At 37.6% G+C, this 25,000-nt stretch overlaps 1 protein-coding gene across 1 annotated transcript; it reads right to left on the bottom strand.

The window, feature by feature from the left end:
* Positions 1-13,990: 13,990 nt before the first annotated feature.
* On the bottom strand, positions 13,991-18,356 carry LOC144957450 (uncharacterized). Its single transcript, XM_078888716.1, has 2 exons — positions 17,555-18,356; positions 13,991-15,825 (listed from the first exon to the last, which is right to left on the bottom strand). The coding sequence occupies exons 1-2, from the start codon at positions 17,955-17,957 to the stop codon at positions 14,492-14,494; spliced, it is 1,737 nt and encodes a 578-aa protein (XP_078744842.1). The 5' UTR covers positions 17,958-18,356; the 3' UTR covers positions 13,991-14,491.
* Between the last annotated feature and the right edge of the window lie 6,644 nt (positions 18,357-25,000).

Raw genomic sequence — 25,000 nt, 5'->3', positions numbered from 1 at the left:
GTGCTGGTACCATTGATGTAATGACTTTGGGAATGTTCCAGTATTGAATTAAATTTATTAATTTACTAATTTTATATCAATTTAGTATTAATTTGTGTTGTTTTTATATATATTTGTTTATCCATTTAAACTTTTCTTTTTTTTCTCGTTTTCTTTAGTGCTTCTCAAAACTCATTTATTTAAATTGTTTTCTTATTTGTTTTTTTTTTGTTGTTGTTTTTTGTTTTTGTTTTTTGTTTTGTTTTTTAACAAATTAATTTGTTAGTTCTTTTTTTTTTAATTCTTAAAGTAATTACCCCTGTATTTTTATTGCCAGACAAAATAATTTTGCAAAACAATGTAATTTTCTATTGTATTCCGTATAATAAAACAAAACACTTTTATTCAAAAGTCACGACTAAATAAATATATAAAATACAACCACCATTTTGGTTTGCTCAACATTTGAATTAGTATACGAGAAATACTCTTCTGAGAAAAGGAGAGAGTTGAATTCTAACTGACTTATAGAGGAAATACGGAAGGGTGGGCAGATTCCGTACTTGCCCGTCCTGAAGCTAATACATACATAAGATAGTTCGCGATGAAGAGGCGGGAAGCTCGGGTTGGTTGGGTAAGGAGTAAAGATAACACGGTCGTTATTGTTATAGTCTAACGAATGCATGAGGAGAAATTCGTAACATTATTTTGTCTTAATTGTATTGTATGAAGTATTGGCGAAAGCCTAAGATTAAATAAACGTTGTTTTTGTTTGTCTTATTTTGACTATGGAACTGATACTGATACGAGTACTTGTCATAGCAGAGCTGCCTACTTGAAATAGGAAAATAAAAATCGTAGTTTTCAGGGCTAATAAAATCGTAGATATTTTAACTACCCTTTAAAAAAATGACCGGAATTTCGACTTTTTTGATAGATATCAATTTTTTTTTAAACGAGAAAAAATGATTGGAAACGTAATAATGATGGTGATGGTGGTAGTGATAGTGGTAGCGGTGGTGGTAGTAGTAATGATGGTGGTGGTAGTAATGATGATGGTAATATTATTATTGTTATTATTATTATTATTATTATTATTATTATTATTATTATTATTATTATTATTATATATTATATTATTATTACATCATCATCATCATTATTATTATTGTTATTATTATTATTATTATTATTATTATATTATTATTATTATTATTATTATTGTACGTATTGGTGGTATTACTATTGTTGTATTTTTGTGTGGTTATTAATGGTATCAGTTTATTGTATGGTTCCATTTACCATTTTTTTTTCCCACTTTCATGTGGTCATCAAATTGTATGATTTATTGTCGAAAGCCTAAGATTGAATAAACTTTGTAATATCGTATGGTAACCATCATTGTCGACGACATCGTCGTTGTCATCATAATCATCATTATCATCATCATCATCATCATCATCATCATCATCATCATCATCATCATCATCATCATTATCATCATCTTCATCATTAACAACAACAACAATATTAACAACAAGTACTACAATAGCAATAAAAACAATATCAACATCATCATAACATTTCCGTCATCGTCTCCACAACTATCATTCTAACCAACAGCACCACCAAAACCACTACCATAATTACATCCTCCTCCACCACCACCACCACCGCTACCACTATTCCAACCACTACCACCACCGGCACAATCACTCTAATCATCAAGACAGCAGTGAAATGCAATTTGAGCTCTGAATGAAACTCGAGTCATATCGCTGTTGTTGCTTCTCGATTAAAACTTTAAGGTTACTACATACTACTGAAAACCAATAATGTAACAGAAATATTAATCTCGCCGTTGAGGATTAAAGCAAATCTTTAATTTTTTCGAGTGAACGAAATGGACTTGTATTGTCAAGGTGTTGTCGCATTATGTCTCGTCGCTTTATTTTTTAGTGGTATTCTCTTTCGTGATTCAGTTTTGATTACGTTTGGAATAATTAAAATCTACTTGTATTGTCCTTTCATTGTGAATGTGATTATTTGTGGTTGAAATATTATTTTTTAAAGGTGAAAAAAAATAATAATTAAAAAAAAAATTAATTAAAAAATAAATAAATAAATAAAATAAAATAAAAAATTATATATATATATATATATATATATATATATATATATATATATATATATATATATATTTATGACCGAATCATCTTTGCCCCACCACTGTAAATAGGCTAGAACCGCCACTGAGCTATCTATCTCTATCTACCTTTCTCTCCTTGCGTGTCTCTCTCTATCACTCAGAGAGAGAGAGAGAGAGAGAGAGAGAGAGAGTGAGAGAGAGAATGCGAGAGAGAAGGAGATGGATAGATAGATAGATAGATAGAGAGAGAGAGAAAGAGAGAGAAAGAGAGAGAAAGAGAGAGAGAGAGAGAGAGAGAGAGAGAGAGAGAGACAAAGAGGAAGTATTTTGATGTTAATTTGGTGTATCTTTCTTCGTATGAACCCTATGCTTGTTGCACAGTTTAACTCGCATCTAAATCATTATAACTCATTTCATGTGAGCACAGCTTGACTTCTGGCCTACATTTGTTTATAACAAAAGCAATATTTTGACACCACGTGGCTAAGCGGCACAGTCTTTACTTCTTTTCCGAAAGGTAACGAGTTCGAGTACCAACTGCGTTCTGTGGCCTTGACCAAATAACATCACCCTAGCTCAGTTTCAGCGCTACACTGCGACTGACGCCTGGGTTATTCCAGTCTTCCCTTGGAATAGACCATGTGGCTCTTTTTTAAAACTTTTTTTCTTTAAAGCATTTTAAAAGTAACGAATTTAGAAGTTTTTAACATCGAATGTTGCGAGTATTGTTAGTTTTATGTTGATATTTGATGGTTGATGTAAGAGGGAAATATACGCCAATACGCGAATTCCTAACTATCCGACTTTTTGTTTGAGTATGCATTCTCTCCCTTTGCCAAGCCAGGGGAGCTAATTGGCAGATTAACAAGCGAGATGGATTGTGGGAGAAAATCAAAGTGAGCGCTTATCTGTTTGTGCTTCACGGTATTCACAGCTGGTGATGGTGGTGGTGGAGGTGGTGGTGGTGGTCGTGGTGGTGGTAGTAGTAGTAGTAGTAGTAGTAGTAGTAGTAGTAGTAGTAGTAGTAGTAGTAGTAGTAGTAGTAGAAGTAGTAGTAGTAGTAGTAGTAGTAGTAGTAGTAGTTGTTGTTGTTGTTGTTGTTGTTGTTGTTGTGGTGGTGCTAGTGGTAGCGGTAGTGGTGGTGGTGGTGGTAGTAGTAGTAGTAGTAGTAGTAGTAGTAGTAGTAGTAGTAGTAGTAGTAGTAGTAGTAGTAGTAGTAGTAGTAGTAGTAGTAGTAGTAGTAGTAGTAGTAGTAGTAGTAGTAGTAGTAGTTGCAGTTGTTATTTTTGTTCTTTTTGTTGTTGTTGTTGTTCGTAGTGGTGTCGAAATAAACATGAAAATATAAATGAAAAAAGAAAAGATAACCCTTCACACAGGCCATATGGTTCAACAGTTTCATATTCTTTCATTACGCCGTCCCTTGATCTTTCCTTCTTCTTCTCTTCACTCTCTCTCTCTCTCTCTCTCTCTCTCTCTCTCTCTCTCTCTCTCTCTCTCTCTCACATACACACACACACACATACCCACACACATACACACAGACACGCAGACACAAAACCTCTTTCCACCCAATCTGACGTCACTCCCATGTCCCAGTGACGTAACATCAATCTCCTGGCCACATGAACTGTAACTTGACACTAATTCGGAGTGATTTTTACCTGACCAGGTTACCGCCGTGTTACCTCTGCTCACGGACGCATGACTAGAGCAATTATGAATGCTCACGCTCATATTACATACGTACAGAATCAACGCCTGACGGGGGAAACGTCCGGTTGCTGTGCACCCTTGGGACGTACACTCTCGCGAGGCAGGAGAATGATTTTCTTATTGATTTTAGAAATACCCCGGGGAGTTTGTGTATGGACCGAATGTGCTTTTGAGTTTTATATTATAGAACGTTAGGCACCAATCGCCTCGCTAGTGAAATAGAAAAGTATTAATGAAGAAATATGACACACACAAACACAAACTCGCGAACATGCATACAGGGAGATTTGGGAATGGAGAGAGAAAGAGAGAGAGAGAGAGAGAGAGAGAGAGAGAGAGAGAGAGAGAGAGAGAGAGAGAGAGAGAGAGAGAGAGAGAGAGAGATTATAAAGGGACAGAGAAAGGGAGAGAATAAGAAACGAAACGGCTAGCAGGGAAAAAGAGGAAGAGCGCAAAGGAGACGGTTTGAAAGGGAAAGCAATTAAGAAAGAAAGAGAGGAGGCGAAAGAAAAAAGAGAGAGGGGAAGGGAGAGAAAGAACGGGGGCGGGGAGGGGGCTGGGAGTAGAGGAGAGAATGAAAGAGAGAGAGAGAGAGAGGGAGAAAGAGAGAGAGAGAGAGCGAGAGAGAGAGAGAGAGAGAGAGAGAGAGAGAGAGAGAGAGGGAAGAGTGAAACGGTTTAAAGCGAAAAAGTGAAGGAGAGCAAATGAGAGAATTTGAATGGGAGAGCAAATAAGACAGAGAGGGGAGGCGGAAGACAGGAGAGAGAGAGAGAGAGAGAGAGAGAGAGAGAGATAGAGAGATAGAGAGAGAGAGAGAGAGAGAGAGAGAGAGGGGGGGGGCGGGGGGGGGGGGGAGAGATAGAGAGATATTAAAAAGATAAGTAAGAACATTAATTATTGACATTTTGAAGGAGTTTACCATGCTCAATGCCTTCACCACACTTCCTTTGCAAATGATTGTTATGACTCGAATGGAGGAACATCTTTGCATAGTTTTATCATAATTTGATAAGGGAACATCTTTGCATAGTATTAAATGACTTGATGCAGGAACATTTTGTAGAGGATAGTAAAGCCTTAATACTGGAACATCTTTGCATAAGATTATAATGATTTGATGGAGGAACATCTTTGCATAGATTTACAATGATTTCGTATAGGAATATATTTGCATCAATGACTTGATTGTGGAACATCATAGCAGCAGAGGATAATAACGACTTGATTGGGGAACATCTTTGCATAGGATAATAATGACTCAATGCTTGCTGGTGCCAACACTACAAATCTCACATTATTAAAGTTAATTACCGCTGGTAAAAGCATTGCATGCCGGATATTCTTCCACTTACTTGCAAAATATCTTTAAGCAAGTTTGCCAGATTATCTTTATAAACTCCAATTTTTAAATATTTTTATCAGTCATTAAACTTTAAGTCCCGGAAGATTTGGATGACTCTGGTTTCAGATATTACTATAATTTTTGGATCATCTAATCTTTAATTGACCAATATTTGTAGTTTTATGATCGAAATTAAAAAAAAATTTAAAAAAACAAAAGTGTTTTGTCGGTGATTAGCCCCCACCTCACCTTCCATCCCCACTCCTACCCCCATCATCCATTCCTATCCCAAAACCGAACACAAATACTCCCTCATTACGCATCTTTAAATCTCATTTGCATACGTTCAAACAATAATACAATCATAACATACTCCCCCCAACCCCCCCCCCCCCCCCCCCCCCCCCTCTACGCCCAATCTATTTTTTTTCTCACTTCTATATCCTCAATCCAATTCTAACCCGCCTATCTCTTATCACTAACTGAAGATTTTTGGACGTTCTTCAGATTCTGTCTGTCATATTATTATTTTTGATTAATTTAAATAACATTAAATTAGATAAACATTAAGCGATGAAACTGGAAATTCAAGGACATTAAACACACACACACACACACACACAATCACACACACACATACACAGACACACACATACAATCACAATCACACACACACAATCACACACACATACACAGACACACACATACAATCACAATCACACACACACAATCACACACACATACACAGACACACACCAAAAATCAATAAAAAAAAACAAACAAAAATAAAGCAAAACAAATTAAATGTCATTAATTAATGGACTAATTTAATCAAAACATGATCGTAGTTTTGGTTTTCAAACTCTTCAACTTTTACTTCACATTTTACATCTATCTATCTATCCCTTTGAACAAAATGTGACCCACCGTCTCAAAGCGGTATTATGTCGGGATACACTCGGTTAGGGAAATTGAATTCATAGCCACAAATATCAAACTAGGGTTTACTTTCTCTACATCATGGTGAAATATAAATACTATTTATTGCTTTGCAAAAACTTCTCAAGTCCAATTTCTCATCATTCTATCTCTAAATTTACATTTTTGGGTTATGAATCATCCCGACATAATACCGTTTTGAGACGGAGGGTCACAAATAGGGTTGAAGGGTCAAATTGCTCCGTGTAACAGCCAATGTTAATTTTTTGTTTGCCAACGGATACTAAATCATTAGCAAATCTAAAAATGATAAAACTATTTTTTTAATAAGCTTAAAAATGAGTTTTATATAGCGCAATATCCATTAAAAGTGCTCAAAGCGCTTTACAAGGGGCCCCTAGTCAACAACAACACTAAACATGTAGAACGAGACATGATGACGCCTGTTAGGCGATATTTTACCCCCAAAAAAATTTCGGACAGAGACAACGCTGTTATTGGCCAGATACTCATTTTACACCTGAGTACGGTGAGAGAATGTGAGTAAAGAATCTTTCCCAAGGACTCAACCATGCGCCGAGCGAGGCTCGAACCCAGGACCTTCCAATCCGAAAGCAAGTGCCATACCACTAGACCACATAGCCGCAGATTGATATACGAGTAAGTTGCAAACCTTTCTTAGATTCAGGGTTGACTCAAAAGATTATTTATAAAATTTGCTAGTGAATCATGATCAGGCAATCTGTCCATTGGGGAAAAAGATGTTGTTGTTGCCAGATACGTTTTCGCGCACCTACAGACTTTATTACCGGATCGATTTCGATCGTTGATGTTTCAAAAGATTCGTCTCGATCTATGTTAATTTCCGCAATACAGTAGCATATACATTAAAATAGGTGAGTGCTGTTCGTAATAACCTTTAACCCCCCCCCCCAAATATATATATATATATATATATATATATATATATATATATATATATGGAAATTTTTCTACAATATATAGTTGAGTCCTTGGAAAAGACTCTTTACTCAAATTCTCTCACTGTATTGAGGTGAAAATGAATAAATGGCTGTCAACAGCGTTGAAAAATTGGAAAAATTGTAAGATCGCCCAACAGGCGTCTCGATCTACATGTTACGTGTTGCTGTTGGTCAAAGAACCTTTGTAAAGTGCTTTGAGCACATTAAGTGGATTTTGTGCTATATAGAAGCTCTATTTTTGTTGCTGTTTTTTAAATTTTTTTAATCACCACGTGAATAAAAACGAGCATGTTTTCTTTTCGATGTCTAAAGAAAATAGAAAAAAGAAAAAACAAAACAACAAAAGAACAAACAAACAAACGATTGTCTATTTGTGACCCACCGTCTCAAAGCGGTTATTATTTCGGGATTCACTCGTTAGGGAAATTGAAATTTAAATATCCACAAATTTTATAAATAGGTTTACTTTCTCTACAATGTAGTGGAATTAATACTAGTTTATTGCTTTTGCAAAACTTCTAAAGTCCAATTTCTCATCATTCTATCTCTAAATTTACATTTTTGGGTTATGAATCATCCCGACATAATACCGTTTTGAGACGGAGGGTCACATTTATGAATTCGTTCGGTGACGAAGATCGAAATTGTTTTCTTCATTTTTTTGCGTTTATTTATGTATTAATTTATACATTTATTCAAGTATCTATTTATGAATGTGTTTATGTAATTATTTGTGTATTTACGCATACAAATGTAGTCGGGTTTCAGTCTATATTGTTATGTTGCCAAAATGGCTTATGATTCTATTAATTAGAGAGACGGAAAGCTTTTAGCAAAATGGGGGCATTCGGTTTAGATAATGATGATAAATAGCCTTCATTTTCTGACTAAATACCTTTGTTTATTTTTGGCCAGAAATAAAATATATTTTTACTGCAAATATTGATGGAATATAATGAAATGACTCACGACTTGTCAAAATAAGAATCGAACAATAGATATATTTAAAACATTGTTGAAGTCTTAGGTTTGAGGGTTTTTTTTTTTAAATTCTTTTTGGACAAATTTGCGATTATCTTTGGTATTCATGTGGTATGACAAAGGCCTTTAGGAAAGAAAAAAACTTGAGCTTTTATATAGCGCAATATCCACTAAACGTGCTCAAAGCGGTTAACAAGGTGTCCCTGGCCAACAGCAACATTTAACACGTAGAACGGGACACGACGCCTGTAAAGCGATGTTACAATTTTTCGGACAGAGACAACGCTGTTGACGACCAAGTACTCACTTTACACCTGAGTACGGTGAGATGATGTGAGTGAAGACCCTTTTCCAAGGACTCAACTATGCGCCGAGCGAGGCTCGAACCCAGGATCTTCCGATCCAAAAGCAAGTGTCATACCACTAGACCACATCGCCGCAAGAACAATAGGTCTCAGGTTCGAGTCCCATCCTGAGCGGGCGCAGATTTGAATCCTTGGAAAAAGGCCCTTTAATCGCATTTTTGTCTCACTAGTCCCAGGTGTAAAATGAGTACCTGATGGCCGTCTACAGCATTGCAAGAACTTGCTGAATTCTGGCACTCCGAATTCCAACACACTCTGCAATAGGATTAAATAGTCTGATGTTATGTCTGCCCAGCAACCAGCAGCTTGGTTCTAAACAAAGAAAATCGGTTCTTTTTATTCTTCATGCTGGCTAGAACTTTTTCACATGTCATGTGATCAGAATGTATAAAAGTCAAACCATGATCAGATTTATAATGTTTTTTTTTCTCCTCTGGATACACTTTTATGCTCGTCCAAGTATTTCATAAGGGCGTCCGCCATTGTTCCGATTGTTTAGCCAGTTACTATGCGTCATTTCAAGCTGTGGCTGGATAACAGATAGTTTGAAGTTGACGTCACTCAGGTCTTTGTCTTTGCTTTTTGCCATCCTCGTTTATGAATAATTCTCACTAAACTGTATAAACCAGTCTATAAACGTTCATGGTTACACATAGTTTTGCGTGGTGGTCCGTTATACTTCCGGATGGCAATGTTGTGAGTTTCTTAGCCAAGCGCACACTATCTATAGAACATGAAAATAAAGTTATTTTTCACGCCAAATATGCTCGAGGTCATTGGTCACATTGCAAAGTATGCTCAAAATGACACACATATTGAAAAGTGTTCACAGTTTGAGAAATCTCCAACATCGCAATTGGTCATTTTGCTCAGCATGACTCATGGATATGTTTACAATTTTCATAAACAAAACTGTGTGTTTTGGAACAATCCAATCGGTGTACAGCTACAAATCACGTGATCGATGACTAGGTGCGGCTATGTGGTCTAGTGGTATGACACTCGCTTTCGGATCGGAAGGTCCTGGGTTCGAGCCTCGCGCTCGGCGCATAATTGAGTCCTTGGAAAAGGCTCTTTACTTACATTCTCTCACCGTACTCAGGTGTAACTTGAGTACCTGATCGTTAACAGCGTTGTCTTTGTCCGAAAAATTGTAATATCGCCTAACAGGCGTCATGTCCCGTTCTACGTGTTACATGTTGCTGTTGACCAGTGACCCCTTGTAAAGCGCCTTGAGCACATTAAGTGGATATTACGCTATATAAAAGCTCATTTTTAGGTTGGACGAAAACATCAATAGAGTTAGCTCCCATGGAACTGCTGTTTGTTTTACTTTAATCTCTCAATACAACATGAAACTTAAGTTATTTTTTTTCGCCAAATTGAACGAGATATCTCCCTGTAACGCGTTTTGTCAGCAGGCCGGCTGTGTTAATGTGTACAACCAGGGTCGTTAGCGTTGGGGAATTGCTGACATATTAACACAAGAAGTTGACTGACATCGACGTTGCCGGCTTTGTCTCAACGAAGCCATTTAACACTGATTAATGGAATCATTTCCTGCCACTGCTATCTATACTGTGAAAAAAAAAAAAAAAAACGCCTATTCGAAATTTGGGCCAGGAAACTCGTCCTTCAAATGAAATGTAAAAAATGGGTTGCTGCTCGGAGCTCGAAGAAATAAATAACAATGTGAAATTGAATGTAAGCTTCAATTTAATATAGGAAGAGAGACAAAATGGACGTATCGGGTTTCCCCTTTATCAACATAACAGGATGAATGAATGAAACACTACAGACGAATGAGATAATGTGGTAGTCGCGTTGTTAAGATGAATAAACAAAAACATTGATTTATCAAAATCTTTGACTTGGACTTTGTTGAAGACATTCTTAAATCTAAGGTTTGAGAGTATATTGATTAGACAAGGTTCATTTGGATCGACTGATATCATTTGAAGGACGAATTTTCTGGCCAACATTTTTTAATGTGTGAGTGTGTGTGTGTGTGTGTGTGTGTGTGAGTGTGTGTTTGTGTGTGTGTGTTTTTTTTTAGAGTACATCAGTGCAGACATCCGTTTGACTTGGATCACTCCCATAACGAGACAAAAAAAAAACAGAATTAAGATTGTCCCACCGTCGTGTACTTACTGCTGTTCTGTTACATAGGGTGGAGTGAAAAGGGGGTGGAGGGGGGGGGGGTAATTTAACAAGTAGACTAATGAACTCAATTAAACGATAAATCAAGTTAATAAATGCCATGCGCTTGGCTAAGAAACTTACAACATTGTCATCCGGAAATATAATGGTCCAACACACAAAACTATGAGTAACTTTGAAGGTTTATAGATAGTATGCGCTAAGCTTAGAAGCTCATAACATTGCCATCCGGAAGTTTTACGGACTACACACAAAACTGTGTGTATCCATGAACGTTTATAGATAGTATGCAGATGACGTCACTCAGGCCTTTGTTATTGTTTTTGCCATCCGCGTTTGTGAGTTGTTCTCACTAAACTGTATTAACCAGACTATAAAAGTTCATGGTTACACAGAGTTTGTGTGTTGGTCCGTTATACTTCCGGATGGCAATGTTGTGAACTCCTTGGCCAAGCGCATTCTATCTATAGCCAGGTTAATACAGTTCAGTGAGCATTACTCATAAACGCGGATGGCAAAAAACAATAACAAAGACCTGAGTGACATCATCTTCGAACTATCTATAGATAGTATGCAGATGACGTCACTCAGGCCTTTGTTATTGTTTTTGCCATCCGCGTTTGTGAGTTGTTCTCACTAAACTGTATTAACCAGACTATAAAAGTTCACGGTTACACAGAGTTTGTGTGTTGGTCCGTTATACTTCCGGATGGCAATGTTGTGAACTCCTTGGCCAAGCGCATTCTATCTATAGTCTGGACCATACAGTTTAGTTAGAATTACTCATATACATGGAAAAAAGAAAAAAATAACAAAGACCTGTGTGACGTCAACTTCGTTCTTTCTATACAACTCAGGCAAACTTGGTTCACATTTTTAGGAAGTGCATAAACCAGTTGTTGTTTTTTTTTTCTCCAAGGAAAAATGTTATGGCAACCATTGCTGTTAACGTTTGAAGTTTTGATTGTGTTAGGAATTTAATCGGATATTCAACCCGACTTTATATTAATCAATCTTCAATATATATATATATATATATATATATATATATATATATATATATATATAATATATAATATATATATATATACATATATATATATATATATGTATATAATATAATATATATATATATATATATATATATATATATATATATATATATATATATGAAGAGTTTGTTTCCAAAGTGAGACATAAGTCAAATTCCTGTTTTGAGATATTTGACATTTAAATTTTTGACCAGTAGACAACGCAGATTACATAATTTGATTAATTGAAACAGTTATCCTCTTGCTCAACATCAGAACATAATTTTTTTTTTAAATCTATCTTTTTTTAAAATGTACTTTGTTATGATTTATAATTTCACTTTTTCTCCAAAATGAGACATATCCACCCAACAGATTTGTGCCAAAGTGAGACATATCCAATTTTAATCAAAATGGATGTAGTCACTCTCAAGATGTTGGTGTAAGTAAGACAGAAATACAGATTTACACCCAAGCAAAGTATGTGCTATAAGCCTACACACTAATGGCAACTCTCAGTATTCTTGATGCCTTGGGGCAGACACAGAAGTTTCTTCTCTAACCAAAGAATGCAAGCTAAGCTATTTGATCATTAGATGAAATCTACTCTCATGACAGTGGTAAAGCAGCCATAGGAAATATGGGGCAACAAAAAATTGCTTATTGGCAAAAGATAGCGACAAAATATAAATTACTTGTCAGGGCTAAATTGGTCATCCTGGTTTGACACAGCATAGCATAGGTTTTTTTTTCTGGACCCTTGTCAGTCTGGAGTCAGCAAATGGTTAGATGGATCTAATCCAGCAATTTGTACTCTACCATAGACTAGAGTCCTGGCTAAATGATAGCAAGCAATTTATGCTGTTAAGTTCCCTCTACAAGAAGAGGGAGGAAATTGTTTTTGTTTTGGAATGTTTAACAGCGCTTGCAACACTCTTAAGTCCTATAAGCGCCAGGGCTTTGTAATATTCAACAAAAGTCCTATCAAGAGCCAAGAAATGCCACAAAATCGTCTGATATAGCACAGAACAGCAAGATGGTAGTGATAGATCAGGGAGAAAAGGAGGGCCTACCAGTAGCACCCAACCAACTCCCGCAGACTAGTTTCGATAACCAGTTTAAGTACAGTCACTGGATGAAAATTAACCCAAGACCAATCATAAACATACGTATTGTAGTTAATTGTTCCATATTGCTCTAGGAAATTTAACCCACAAACTGTGAACTGTGAGGGCCAATTTCAAGTCGACCTAACGTACGACTGTTGTCAGGATATGACTGTCGGTTCCATCAAGAGATCAGTAACTGCGATGCGACTTGAGTTTCTGGAGAAGCTCAAGTCGCATCGCAGTCACTCTCACAGAAAGCGATGGAAACAGCAGTCATATCCTAACAGTTGCAATGCTTCCTACCCCTTCAGTCATAAGCACCAGGGTACTTGTTAGGTTATGAATGTTTAATGGGTACTGGCTCTTTAGGTCATAAGCGCCAGGGGAAAAAGTAGGTGAATAGTAACACAATTTACTAGAAATAGAAAGACGAAACCTGTGCAAGGCCTCACAAAAGCCCAGACTCCTGGTTATAACTCTGTTGGGAGTCTACCAAAGTAATATAGCCAGCAGTCAATTAAATGCAAAGGAAGTTGATTAAGCTGAAAATACAACATACACTAACAGTAAATCCACTTACACTCCTCTTAATATTAAGATACAGAAGGGTATAAATGAGAACACCAATGTAAGTTTCCTCTTCAGCATAAGCATTCTCTATTGCATAATGCAGTCACAAGACAATGTGCATGAAAAGAAAACAAAAATAACTCAAAAATATATTTTATAAATTTAATGACATCAAAACATTTGAAACAGATAAAAAACATGTCAAAGTCCACATCAACTACATGATGGGGAAAATCAAACCAAAGTAAAAAAAATAATCCTACTGAAAATTAAAAATGATACAATATCAAACGTGTGGTACTTGCAAAAAATACGGGACTTCTCAAACAAAACCCCTGAACATCCCCCCCCCCCCCCACCCATAAAAAAAAAATGTTAAGCAGAAAACATGACTACACATCCAAACCACTTTTTAAAATAGAAAAGAGCCAAAAAATCCCTGCCTTCATGCAAATAAGGAGAAAAGCAGTTCCATTGCCAGTAAGCTGAATTAAAACTGGGTGTATCAAAAGCTCAGCTTAAAGTTAAATAAGCAACAAAAAAATGTATGAATTCTAAGTCCAACAGTAAATAGACAATTTATGAAAGATGCGAAACTTTAGGGAATAAAAACTGATTGAAAAAAAAATACTATGCTAAATACCCCCCCCCCCCCCCCCCCCCCCCCAAAAAAAAAAAAAAAAACTCTAGAAAACAAAACTGATGGATTAATTAAATTTAAAAGAATAGCCTGGTGTCAACAGCAATTAAAAAAAGGGAACGTAATTCAAAACCCAAAATTTTCGTGCTGATAAATTCACGTGTTGTTGAGGATAGCTAACTCTCAACATGCGCATGTGAGACTTTGGGTGTCGAATAACCTGGTGAAAAGATACACCTGAGTTTCGGGTGTCGAATAGCAATCCATTAAAAAAAAAGACCTTCTGTCAATCCACAGAGAGGGACATAATCACAAGATTTAAGTATGTAGTCAGACAGGTAGGCATTAAATGTATGAAATATGACAAAAATACCCAAAGGAAAACTTAAGCCAACCAAAACTGATTGAATAATTAAATGGTCTGGTGTAAACAGCCATTAAAAAAAACACCATACAGGACACAAAGCATAAGACTCATAAAAACAATGGATATGGAAAAGGGAATAAAAAATTATATAAACACAGTAAATCTAATCTTCATCAGATTCTGGATCCTCTGTAACAGAAGTTGATAGGAGCCAACTATCATACTGTGCCCTGACATCATTACTGACACCAAGACTGTCCAATAAATTGCAAACGTCCGTCTTCTTTTCTTCTTTCACACAAGAAATATCTCCAATCACCTCAGGGACAAAGTCAACCCAACGCTTCCCCTTCTTCAGAATCGAATGTTCACAAAATGGTCCCTCATACACTGACTGAAAGCCAACTTTATCATTGTTAAATTGTAACACCCTGGCATCACTCACTCTGAAGCCCTTTTGAGTCTTTAAAAACGACGCCACTTCTTTTTTATAGTCCTTCACAAACCAATCCTTTCCATACTGAAAAACAGTGCCATGTCTTTTTAAGATGTCAATGTATTCGGATGGCAGCAAAATAAGAGCTTTTTTCCTGATGTCCTGCTCAATACGTCCGAATACCCTGTCAGCTGGCAGATAACTGTGGCCACGAATTGGAAAAAAATATTGAATAGAACTATTTGGAATATGTCGTTTCCTGAATGAGTGCAGCATCGACACCATACTGAAATTTTTGTTTTGTCCAAAACACGAGTCAGAAAATAATCTGACTTTCCTGCCCTGAAAGCTTTCACCGAAACCAGTTAAAGCATGCTCAACTGCGGATGCAATGACATTTGAGTCTTTTTTATTCTGTGTCTCCATCCACGTATAAAGGAAAACATTCCTTAATGGAACAGACTGTCCTCGTCCTTCATGACGCACGACAGCAAAAACATACATATATAGCTGACGTGAATAATACGCCTGTCCAATCGAAGTTTTAGGGAGAACAAGGTTCTCCATTACATCAAAACATAGTGTTAATGAATCGTCAACGTTGTCCATTAAGTCATAAAATTTCCTGGCACGTCGCCTATGAAGCAAAAAAGCGACTGCCTTTGCTCGCTTTTGTGCTTCAGGTAAATCTTGGCGCAACTGAATCCGGAATCGCAGACAATCACTGCATATATCCTTGGCCGGGTGCCCAAAAGCCAGATTGAATCGATGCAAAAATATTGAATAATATAAGGCATAGGAAGCCTGTCGATGATTCTGCTCATTAAAGAGTTGGCGCATCTTGGCAACATTCATGTCACTGGGTAGATACTTCCGTCCAGGAGCTCCACGACGTGCATAATGGCTGGCTCTGCACGTGAATGTTTCAATATGAGAAACGATTGACTCTTTAAACTCAACCATCTCTGGGGTTTGTCTGCTGCCACCGCGACGCTCTTTTCTCGGTGCGCCTTCCTTAAGGAAATTATTTGCAAGACGACTGAGACGATCCTTCTTGACATCTGTAAGGATATAAAAAATAGAGGAAAGATGTTACATTGAGATAAAGGGGTATATGAAGAAAGTATCAAGCAAGAGAAATTATAATGTTATAGATGCCTACACACACAAGCTTCAATCCCCCACAACTTTTCCTTAGACACGAATAATAAAATCAAAATTCAAAACAGAAAAAGCATTTTAAAAATCTAGCTTGTGAGAACAAAAAAAAGTAAACAATAAAAAAAAAGACAATAACAAACGACTAAAACCACAGATAGGTAGTAAACCAATGAACTATGAGATGATGGATTGCGCCACGGGGCTGCAGAAACTTAAGTGAAAATTAAATTAGGTACTCATTTACTGTAAAGACACCCTCCCCCCCCCCCCCCCAAGCAGCCTCCTTAAGCTGTATGCCAATTGTGAAGGGAATTTTAATTAAGTTAAGGATAAGCTATTGTGTCCCCTCAAATCTTCATGCAATATGGCACACATGCTACCTTCCTTAAATGTGTGTCTATCTTTATACTTTATTATGAAAAAAAATGGCGACTTTTAGAAAAATAAACAATTTTTGACTTCACAATGACCTCTCAAAAGCTTTTTTAATAGCTTTGTCAATGCTCTTTAATCATAGAGCTGTGAGCGCTTATTTCATTCTGACTACAATCTCAACGTTAGTCACAATACGACTGTAGTTTCCATCGCTTTCTGCATAGTGTTTGCGGTCTCTGATCGTCGCTCCACGATTTTATTTCTGGTTGTCTCTCCTCGACATCATTTCTTTAATTTATTAGCAAAACGTGCTGTTTAATTTTTGTCCGCAATTTGTAACAAATTTTTAACAAGTAATCCTAAATTTGTTACCAGTTATTACCTTGAAAACTGTAGCATCATGAAAACATTAAGACTATTACTATTAGCACTTCATTTTTGTTAACAAAATCTTTATCTACTACTATTACTATTATGAACATGATTCTTCTTCATATCAGTGGTCCAAACTACACAAGGTGAGATATAAAAATAAATATTCATTCATGCCACGTGGTGTGAATGTCCACTCACAACAGCAATAAAAAAGTATACCCCCCCCCCCCCCCCCATACCATGAAAAGATTTTTATGGTATTTTATAGATAGAATGCGCTTGGCCAAGGAGTTCACAACATTGCCATCCGGAAGTATAACGGACCAACACACAAACTCTGTGTAACCATGAACTTTTATAGTCTGGTTAATACAGTTTAGTGAGAACAACTCACAAACGCGGATGGCAAAAACAATAACAAAGGCCCGAGTGACGTCATCTGCATACTATCTATAAACAATGCACTCATCTCGATGGCAGGACTTAGTACTCACCTTCCTACATCACATGGCTTTACTCTATGTTCATTATAAATAATGAAGACGTTACCATGTCCTAAGCTCTATTTAATTTTCTTTCTACTTTCACTTTAACTTAGACTAAGTCTAAGTGATCAATACGAAAATAACGTAATCATTATCATAACATAAATAGTGATGCACTAGGCAATAAATCAGCAAAAAGAATAATTAAAACAGTGGAACAGAAGAAAGAGTGGGCACTAGATCCAAGTTGAGTGAGAGAGAACAAAGAAAAATAGGTTAGAGTTGAGTTAGAGTGTTTGATGTTGGATACGGATCAAAGTCAAAGTAAGATAACTGAATGAGAGAGCCTTTGCAATTCGATAATATTATAATAAAAAAGGAAATGACAACTTACTGAGGATGGACATGAAGGATGCTTTGCATACAGGCAATCTCCCGCTTGTTGAGGTGACCACATTGTATTTGATGGTAACATCACGGCCTCTTTTCCTCTCTGTTTCATCGATCCTGGCCCTTGAAGGAGCTGACACGTCCATCAAGGATATCAACATGCTGTTTTGGTCAGCATGGCTGCTCTGGGAGCAAAATGTCTCGAACATTTGGACGAGTGACTCTGGCTTCAGCTGATCTGCACAACACAAAGGAGTTGAAACGTGGTTGCAAGAAACAGTCGGAATGTAGCCTCCATTGGCCCGTCTCATCTTGCCTACTGTCTTGTATGCCCTAGCTGTTTCTTTCCTTTTCCTCCCTCGGTCTGTCCGCTGTGCAGTTTCGTTTATGTTATCAAAAACTTCCATTGTCTCTCAAAATTGAATAGTCGAAGTTAGGAGCGGTTAAAAATGTATGTTAATGGTGTTAGCGGTACGAAGTTGAACGAGTGAATGGTTATCTACGGTCTACGCCAATGGGCGCATCCATGATACCAGTTCCGAGCCAAAAATATAACGAATTACGACTGGTCAATATTAACACCATTCACGGTCTTTGATTGGCTCTGGTTATGTCTCATTTTGGAATAAAACATTGCAGTCCTATATCTCGTTTTGGAAAAAAAGTAGAATTAAATACACGTTTAATTAAAGTTATGTCGCGATTTGGACGGAAATATTTTTGAAAGGGCAAAGCTTTATCACCCATGAAGTGAATCTGAGCCGCTTCTCTCAATCCCTGAAAATGGCGTATGTCGCATTTTGGAAAAAAACTCTTCATATATATATATAATAGCAATCCACAGATCAGAGGGTGAAGTTTATGACTCTTTTTACTTGATCCAAATAATGCATTGAGCGATCCGAAGTTCTAGCCAAAAATTGAAGTTTTGTGCAAGACTTTTGTGGTCCAGTATAGTTTCACAAAGTCTCTAAATCCAAAAAATAATTTTATATTTCTGATCATTTCTTTTATATTTAAATTTACTTTGGGTGACGTGCACTTATCGGCAGGTCTGATAACCCAACTTATTATGGGCTAATTTTTGTAATAGAAATTCCCCCCCAAAAATGACGCAAAATATTGTCCATTACAACAATGTTAAACTAGGCCCATAATGGCGGTCGGATATTAAACCTGGTACACGTCGACGTTGGACACCCGCTTCATCCTGACATACAACCAGTTTGACACGATCGGTCACATCAGTTTGTGAATGCGTTATCTGGACAAAAAAAATGATGAAGTAATCTTTAGAGCCAGTGGGGGGGGGGGGGGGGGGTCCCGATAGCCCAGTACGTAGAGCACTCGCTTCACACGCAAAGGGACCAAGATCGATTCCACCCCCCCCCCCTGCCCACCCAGCAGTGTATGAGTAGCTGAGTCTGTTAGATTTGGCGGAAAGTACTTTGCAATAGACTAGCGACTTACCCCGAAGGGAGCAAGCAATCGCTATTGTCCGTTTCACGCTATAGAAACCGGGATAAATTCCGGCTCCTTGAGCCCAATGGACTACTAAAAAAAAGAAGAAAGACAACAACAATATAAAAACAAGCCCATTATTGTGTTAGGCGATCAGACCTTCAAAAATATACACGTGCCCCTAGATTTAAACACGACATTAATATAATGTGCATGAATTTTTTTTAAAATGCCAGACAGTGAAATTCCATCATGAGTTTTCAGGTGCAATGGCATCGAATTGATGCTTGGAACACAAACTCACCTGGACGAATTTCTATCGGTGCATGTCGTCGATTCACGGGAAATATGGCTAATAATAATACGCATATTTTGATCTTTTTTCATTATTTTGAAAAATAAAAGTTTGTTTTAATTTGTTTTTCTTTTTTTTAATTGTTGTTTCAATATAATATTAGACTGCTGGTGGTGTTGGTATGGGGAGGAAGAAGGGGCAGGGTGGGGGAGATTCAATGCAAGTTCCAGATGATGGGAAAATTATAATATTTTTATTACTTGAGAAAATGTAAAATTAACCCCCCCCCCCCCCCCCCAATACATCTACACCCCGAATGAATTTTAAAAATTGTCTTTCTTAAGCTTACGAGTACATCAAGCACAGATCTTATTGTTTAGGTTTTGTTGTTGCTGGTTGAAGAAGAAGGGTTTTAAGCCCGAAACGTTCCTTTAACAAACAAACAAACAAACAAACAAACAAACAAAAGCTGTTATTTTATTCAAATTTTGAGCATTTGATAACAAGACAGTTAGTTTGCAACGGACCATTCTTTCTTCCCGCCCGCCGCCTTGCGCCTCACTCAGTTCCTGTTGTAATCAAAGACGTACCTTATCGCATCGCCGATTACTGTTATCTGTAAACGTCAGAGAATTGGCCGATTATTGTCCCGTCTGTCTGTGTAGTCGATGTCTGATACGGCCGTGATATATTATCATTAGTAACGAATAGGTGAAGATACGGAAAAGGCTTCGGATGGGAATATAGCACAAACAAATGCTGACGTACTCTTGAAAAACCCATATTTGAAAATTTAGCCAGAAAACTCGTCCTTCAAATATCGATTGATTTAAATGACCCTCATCTTAGCAAAAACTCTCAAACCCGGGACTTCGCGAACCCCCTATTGATATAATGCTTTTGTCAACTTTATAAAAGTCACAAAATCATCATAATCACCACCATCATCATCATCATCATTGTCGTCATCATCATCACCTTTTTGTTCTTTTCCTCCTCCTCCTCCTCTTCTTCTTCTTCTTCTTCTTCTTCTTCTTCTTCTTCTTCTTCTTCTTCTTCTTCTTCTTCTTCTTCTTCTTCTTCTTCTTCTTCTTCTTCTTCTTCTTCTTCTTTATCATCATTGTCGTATTCATCGTCATCATCATCATCATCATCATCATCATCATCATCATCATCATCATCATCATCATCATCATCATCATCATCATCATCATCTTTTTCTTCTTTTCTTCCTCCTCTCCCCCCCCCCCCTCTCTCTCTCTCTCTCTCTCTTCTTCTTCTTCTTCTTCTTCTCCACCTGGCCCTCGGCATCCTCTTTTACCCCCCCCCCCCCCCCAGTCCCCCCACCGCCCCTCCACCACTTTTACACACTACTTGCCTTCTCGCTCCAAACAAAGTACACCATTATGCAAACCTGATAGAACTTGGGGTAACCCAATCAACAAAACAATCAACGCACTTTTACACAATGAATAAACACATCGACAATAACAAGGCCCTAACAAGCTTAGTCTCCCTTTATAGGTATCGTGCATACTGAATCGTGCGAGCCATAACTAAATTAGCCATTTGAAAACAAGGGGGCGTAACCCTGCGAAAGAAATACTAGACGAGGGGTGTCTTTTTCCGGGCCTTGTTATCACACCGTCGCAAATTGAAACCCGATAATAAAAAATGAAAGAAAAGAACCAGAGGACCGTTTTAACGGGAAAACGACTTTCACCGGATATTGTAGTCATTATCTAATTCTGGATATATCCACGTCTGGACTCTAGAGATTTCAAGTGCAAAAGCGGCCCCTAGATTCGAACATCTAACTTTACAAAGAGAATTGGGAACTCAAGCAATCAAACGAACACCGTTAATTTGCTTAACAATTGTTCTATATTTTGCTTTGTTATGTACTTCTTGTTGTTTTTTTTTCTTCTTTGTTTTTGTTTTTGTTCTTTTGTTTTTTTGTTTTTAAAAATTTCGGTTCTTTTGTTTTGTTTTTGTTTTGGGGATTAAAAAAAAAATGTATTTGACATTTGTTTTTACTGTCTGGCTTGTAAAGGATGTAGAGTGAATTGAGAATCAAAAGGACAAAAATACAAACTTTCAGATTTTCACGCTATTAAAAATTGTATTTATTCTCCAATACAAAGGAATAGAGATTGACTCAACGTTTCATGATTGTGGCTATAAATCGATGGGCGGAGGATCAAACCTCTGAATTTTTTATTTTTTTATTTTTCATTTTTGGGTCAAGATGAGGGTTGCTTAAATCAATCGATATTAGAAGGACGAGTTTTCTGGCCAAATTTTAAAATTCGTGTTTTTCTAGCGTTGTCCTTCAGAGCCATTGGGCTCGTAGAGCCGGAGTTTATCACGGTTCCTATAGCGTGAAACGGACAATAGCAATTACTTGCTATCCTTTGGATAGGACGCTTGTGTGTCGCAAAGTACTTTCCGCCAAATCTAACAGAATCAGCTACCCATTCAGGTGGACAGGGGGGGGGGGGGGAGGAATACATCTCGACTTCACCCGAGATCTATCTCTCTCCCGTTGCGTGTGGAGCGAGTGCTTAACCTACTGAGCTATCGGGACCCCCGTTTTTCTAGAATACACCAGTTAACTGGTTTATAAAGTCCCAGATATCCGAACAAACTTATTTTGCAATTAACCGTCAGACCGACAACGATGTGTTGTTCTATTGTTTATAGTGGGCAATTCGAAAGTAAAGCAAGAACATAAGAAAACCGGCGTAAAGCACACTTACCCTAAATTTTTGTATTTAATTTCCCTGCTATCGGGATACATACATAGCCTAGCTGTGTCAAGACCCAAAAAATGTCTCGCATTGTTGTTGTGTAATGCCAATGGAAATGTCCATACAATGGCCAAAATATATCTTTTTTTTTTTTTGGCTTTATGAAGTCGTCCTTCCGAGCTATTAAACCCATGGAGTCGGAGTTTATTCCGGTTTCTCTTAGCGTGAAACGGAAAATAGCAATAGCTTGTTACCGACGTATACATGTATGCAGTACTGACATCCGAACCCACTTATGGGCCTAGTTTAACATTGTTGTAATGACAATAGTTAGCGTCATATTTTGAGATTTCCGTTACAACAATGAGCCCATAAGGAATTGGGTTATCAGGCCTGCACATAAGTGAGTACACGTTGCTCGTTACCCTTTAGATAAGACGTTAGCGGAAAAATACTCTCCACCATATCAAACAGCGAAAAATCTCGTCTTCACCAGGAATCGATCTCGGTCCCTTTGCCTGTGAAGCGAGTGCTCTACCAACTGATCTATTAGTACCATACCTGTGATAAACTGGGTCTGTGACAAACTGGGTCTGTGACAAACTGGGTCTGTGACAAACTGGGTCTGTGACTAACTGGGCCTGTGATAAACTGGGTCTGTGACAAACTGGGTCTGTGACAAACTGGGCATGCGACAAACTGGATCTGTGACAAACTGGGTCTGTGACAAACTGGGTCTGTGACAAACTGGGTCTGTGACAAACTGGGCCTGTGATAAACTGGGTCTGTGACAAACTGGGTCTGTGACAAACTGGGCCTGTGACAAACTGGGAAGCCTCCTATTACGAAGGTAATAAACTGGATCTATGACAAACTGGTCTGTGACAAACTGGTACTGTGATAAACTGGGTCTGTGACAAACTGGATCTGTGACAAACTGGGTCTGTGACAAACTGGGCCTGTGATAAACTGGATCTGTGACAAACTGGGCATGTGGTAAACTGGGTCTGTGACAAACTGGGTCTGTGACAAACTGGGTCTATGACAAAGTGGGTCTGTGACAAACTGGGCCTGTGATAAACTGGGTCTGTGACAAACTGGGTCTGTGACAAACTGAGCATGTGACAAACTGGATCTGTGACAAACTGGGTCTGTGACAAACTGGGTCTGTGACAAACTGGGTCTGTGACAAACTGGGCCTGTGATAAACTGGGTCTGTGACAAACTGGCTCTGTGACAAACTGGGCCTGTAACAAACTGGGAAGCCTCCTATTACGAAGGTGACCCCAATCTTTTCAAAAAGCCTCACCCTAATTCATGCCCGACATAATACATCTCTTGAGACGGTGCGCCTGATTAGGAAGCAGGCACTGACCGGTGCAAGATCAAGATCTGGGAAAATTGTGTGTAAAACAGTGCCAGACAAAACAAGAAAGGAAAATAGAAGGGGGGAAAATAAACATGCCATAAAATCAGCAGGCCGACTGTGACTGATTTTTGTTAGTGGTTTGGGGTTTTTTATTTTAAACCTTGTATTTTTCTTTTTGCTTTAGGCGGCTATGTGATCTGGTGGTCTGACACTCGCTTTCGGGTCGGAAGGTTCTGGGTTCGAGCCTAGCTCGTGCCGCATAGTTCAGTCCATGGAAAAGACTCTTTACTCACATTCTCTCATCGTACTCAGGTGTAAAATGAGTACCTGGCCGTTGACACTGTCGGAAAAAAAACAACTGTAGTGTCGCATAACAGGCGTCATGTCTTGTTCCATCTGTTACGTACTGTTGCTGTTGGTCAGGGACCCTTTGTAAAGCGCTTTGAGCTCGCTTAGTGGATATTGCGCGATATAAAAGCTCAAGTTTTTTTTTTGTTTTTTTTTTTGTTTTCATACAAACACTTTTCAGATCTTCGAGACAGTGGATCAATAATAATATAGATGCTGTGTGCTTAGCTAAAAAGAAACTCCCAGCATTGCCATATGAAAATATAACGGACCAACACACAAAACTATGTGTAACCATGAACGTTTTTATAGTCTGGTTAATACAGTTTAGTGAGATTTACTCATAAAGATGGATGGCAACACCCCCCCCCCCCCACCCAAAAAAAAAAACCAAACAAAACAAAACAAAACAAAACAAAAGAACCCCCCCCCCCCCCCAAAAAAAAAAAAAATACAACAAAACCCCCCAAAACAAACTCAAACAAGCCAACAACAACAGAAAACAAAATCAACCCCCGCAAAAAACAAAACAAAAAAACAAAAAACAACCAAACAAACAAAACAAAACAAACAACAACAAAAAAACAATAATAAAGACCAGAGTGACGTCAACTTCGTTCTATCTATATCTTATTTGCTAATCCATTTGTTTATGAATCGTTTTTCTTCTTCTTTCTCTCTATCTGGACAGTTCATTGAGGAGACCTGCAAGTTACATCAGTGACACCATTCAACACTATAGGTAAGTCAAGTTGTGTTGGTTTTAAATGTGTGTTTGTCTCTCTATTAATTAACCCTTTTGATGTGAGACTAAATTACCACATTATAGTCACCTTTTTCAGACTTACTTTTGTTGTTGCTGTTGTTGTTGTTGTTGTTGTTGTTGTTGTTGTTGTTGTTGTTGTTGTTGCTGTTGTTGTTGTTGTTGTTGTTGCTGTTGTTATAGTTGTTATTGTTGTTTTTTTGTTATTGTTGTTTTTGTTGTTGTTGTTGTTGTTGTTTTTGTTGTTATTATTATTATTTTTGTTGTTGTTGTTGTTGTTATTGTTGTTGTTGTTGTTGCTTTTAACTTCCGGTCTACAACTTACCCCAACTTTTCCCCTTTTTACTGGCCATGAAAGACATACAAGTCAATGCTACCGTACTCTGGATAACTCCATATTTTAAAATTTGGCCAGAAAACTTCGTCCTTCAAATATCGATCGATTTAAATGACTCTCATCTTCT

This window comes from Berghia stephanieae, chromosome 12 (genome assembly GCF_034508935.2).
Source record: "Berghia stephanieae isolate SIO BIC M18660-M18661 chromosome 12, UCSD_Bste_1.3, whole genome shotgun sequence".
In the NCBI taxonomy this organism is placed as follows: Eukaryota; Metazoa; Mollusca; class Gastropoda; order Nudibranchia; family Aeolidiidae; genus Berghia; species Berghia stephanieae.
This window is presented reverse-complemented; position numbering and strand designations above follow the sequence as displayed.